Genomic DNA, 2709 nt, shown 5'->3' on the forward strand with positions numbered 1-2709 from the left:
AGTAGTGGAACAGTTATAACAATGCTAAGGAAGATCTTTGCATCACAGGGATTACCTGAGGTTCTGGTATCTGACAATAGAAAAGCCTTCTGTTCAATAGAATTTAATGAGTTTTTGAGGAAAAATGGTATACGTCATCTTTATTCACCACCATATCATCCAGCAACAAATGGTCAAGTAGAACGAGCAATTCAGACATTTAAGAATAAACTTAGAAAGTTGCAGTATTTACAGATGCCTTGGAATGAGAAATTGTCAAAAATTTTATTCTATTTAAGAACAGTTCCGAACAGCTGTACTAATAAAACACCTGCTGAAATGCTTAATGGTCGTAAATACAGAACAGCATTATCAAGTTTGCATCCAGATAATGCTCCAACACATTCAGATATGCAACTGGAAACAGCCTCTCAGCAGCCACCTGTTAGAAATTTTAATGTAGGTCAGTCGGTATGGATGCGGATGTATGGTTCTAATGAGAAATGGAAAGAAGGTACCATAGAATCAAGAGAAGGACCTAGCACATATAGGGTGGAAACGGGAAGTGGTGATTTATATCGCCGACATGTTGATCAATTATTGAAAAAAGCTGCAAATACAGAAGTAACGGATGATATTGGGATTGGTGCAAGTGATAGACCTTATAATGATTCTGATTCGGAAGCAGCTTCTATAGAAGAACCGCTGGAATTACCAGCTCCAGAATTATGGCCGGAAATTATTGGAATACCTAATTCATGTTAACTATATAATTATTTTCGTAATTGTGATTGTTGCTTTGTATAACTGATTTATAACATTCTTCAAGAGATAAATTGTATTATTTTGTCAAAATTTATAAGTAACTTTATATAGAGATTGGACTAGTAAACGATTGTTTAAAGTATAGGAGGAAGGTATGTTAGATATTAATATGTCAATTGATTATGTCAATAGTAATGTAGGTATTTGTGAAATAAATCAGTTTTGTTTCTGATCTTAAGATGGCGTATTCTTTATTATCAAATCAAGTGATTTGCTAAATGTTTTCATGCCATTCATGCCCAAATGTATATCAATTAAAAGTATCTAATCTATCTATAAATGGCGCGGTGCTGAGCGGCGGCAGCCATGGCTCATTTCATATTTTAAAAAAAGATTCTTCTTGCAGTGAAAATCCTGCCTCAACTATTCGCGGATCTAATAAAACCAGACCCCGGACTCATCAGGGAGAGACCAGACCCAATAGTTTACCGATGCAAGAAGTGCCGCCGCATTGTCGCCAGCCAGAGCAATATAATACCCCACATTCCCAAGCCAGTGAAGATCGAACTAGCTAAAAAGGGCATCAGACCGCCACCCAGCAAGCTGACTGGATTGACTTGTGCCGAGAATGGGCAGTTGTTGATCGAGAAGCTGAAGAGTTTGGCCTGCCAGATCATGGACGGTGATGAATGTGGTGTGTCGGTGCAGGATGGTGATGAGGGGCCCAGTCAGGTGAGATCTTGACCTTCAAGCCTTTTTTGTGTGTCTATAATATGTTAAAAAAAGTTTGGTCATAAAATAATTTTGTACTGGTTTTGTTTGCTTATGTCTATTTTTGGAGAAAAATATTTATTATTCATTACTTTTCAGGTGTTAGATGGATACAACGAGACGAACCTGGTGGAGTCGAGCATAGCAGCTCGAGCCGATCTACCCACGGTGTGCCGGCTCATGTGGTTCGTGGAGCCGATGCGCTGGATGGAGGACGTGGGGCAGGCACCGCAGGGCAAGCTGAACTGCCCCAAGTGCCGCACAAAGCTGGGCAGCTTCAGCTGGCTCATGGGTAGGTATGGGGGGTAGTAGCCGCAGGGCAAACTGTCCGGCCCCAAGTGTCCACTATAATGGCCCTGTGCTGCGGCCATATCTATCTTCCTGGAATGATGTCCTCCTAGTTTTTGTCTAAGGATCATTTCCCGACCTCCAGACTTTCATTGAATATTGTACATATTACAATCAATTAAAAAACTTCGATTTTCAGGCTGCAAGTGTCCGTGTGGCCAGAAGGTGGCACCGGCTTTTTACCTGGTGCCCTCGAAGGTGGAGTGGTCCAACATCGTGCAGAACGTGCAAGTCACCGTCTAGAACGGATTTAAACTCAACAGACCATCTTGTGATGGACGGATATGGGGATAATTATGTTGTCAGCGATAAAACATCATTTTGGAACATAGTAAATGTTGAAATAAAAGAAAATGGTTTGTGTTAATGGATATTTAAAATGGACATACGACATATAGAGAATGTGTGATTTTCAACCGACTTCAAGGAAGGAGGGAGTTCTTAATTCAACTGTATTTATTTATTTGTTAGATCATAACTTTTTACTGAGTGAACTGATTTTAATGATTCTTGTTTTGTTGGAAAGCTGGTGCTTCCCGTGTGTACCACTTAAATTTGTTCTAGTTCTGACTCTTTTAAGACAGTTTAGATTTTTGATCAAAATAATTATCAATATAGACTTGAATATAAATAATACTTGGTGTGCTGCCAATTTTCCCCTACTGGACAATTGGTCATTTCTTCCGTACTTGTCTTCCGCAATCCAGTTTGTTTTAGGATAATGAGTCTTGTTTCTTGGGCGTTGTGGCTCTTATTCTAGTATCTTATTCCGTCACAATTCCTACTTGTTGTACTCGGCGCATGGTAATGTTAGTGGAATTTCTTGCGAATTGTTCTAAAGTACAC

At 39.6% G+C, this 2709-nt stretch overlaps 1 protein-coding gene across 1 annotated transcript in view; it reads left to right on the forward strand.

The window, feature by feature from the left end:
* LOC119830440 (dual specificity protein phosphatase MPK-4-like) overlaps positions 1-2251 on the forward strand; it is a 5823-nt gene extending 3572 nt beyond the window's left edge. Inside the window, exons 5-7 of the mRNA XM_038353468.1 lie at positions 1151-1476; positions 1615-1807; positions 2003-2251. Of these exons, the coding sequence (XP_038209396.1) occupies positions 1151-1476; positions 1615-1807; positions 2003-2106 (623 nt within the window). The 3' untranslated portion in view covers positions 2107-2251. The remainder of the gene's footprint in view (positions 1-1150; positions 1477-1614; positions 1808-2002) is intronic.
* The last annotated feature ends 458 nt before the right edge of the window (positions 2252-2709 follow it).

The sequence above is a fragment of the Zerene cesonia genome, chromosome 11 (assembly GCF_012273895.1).
Source record: "Zerene cesonia ecotype Mississippi chromosome 11, Zerene_cesonia_1.1, whole genome shotgun sequence".
Lineage (NCBI taxonomy): Eukaryota > Metazoa > Arthropoda > Insecta > Lepidoptera > Pieridae > Zerene > Zerene cesonia.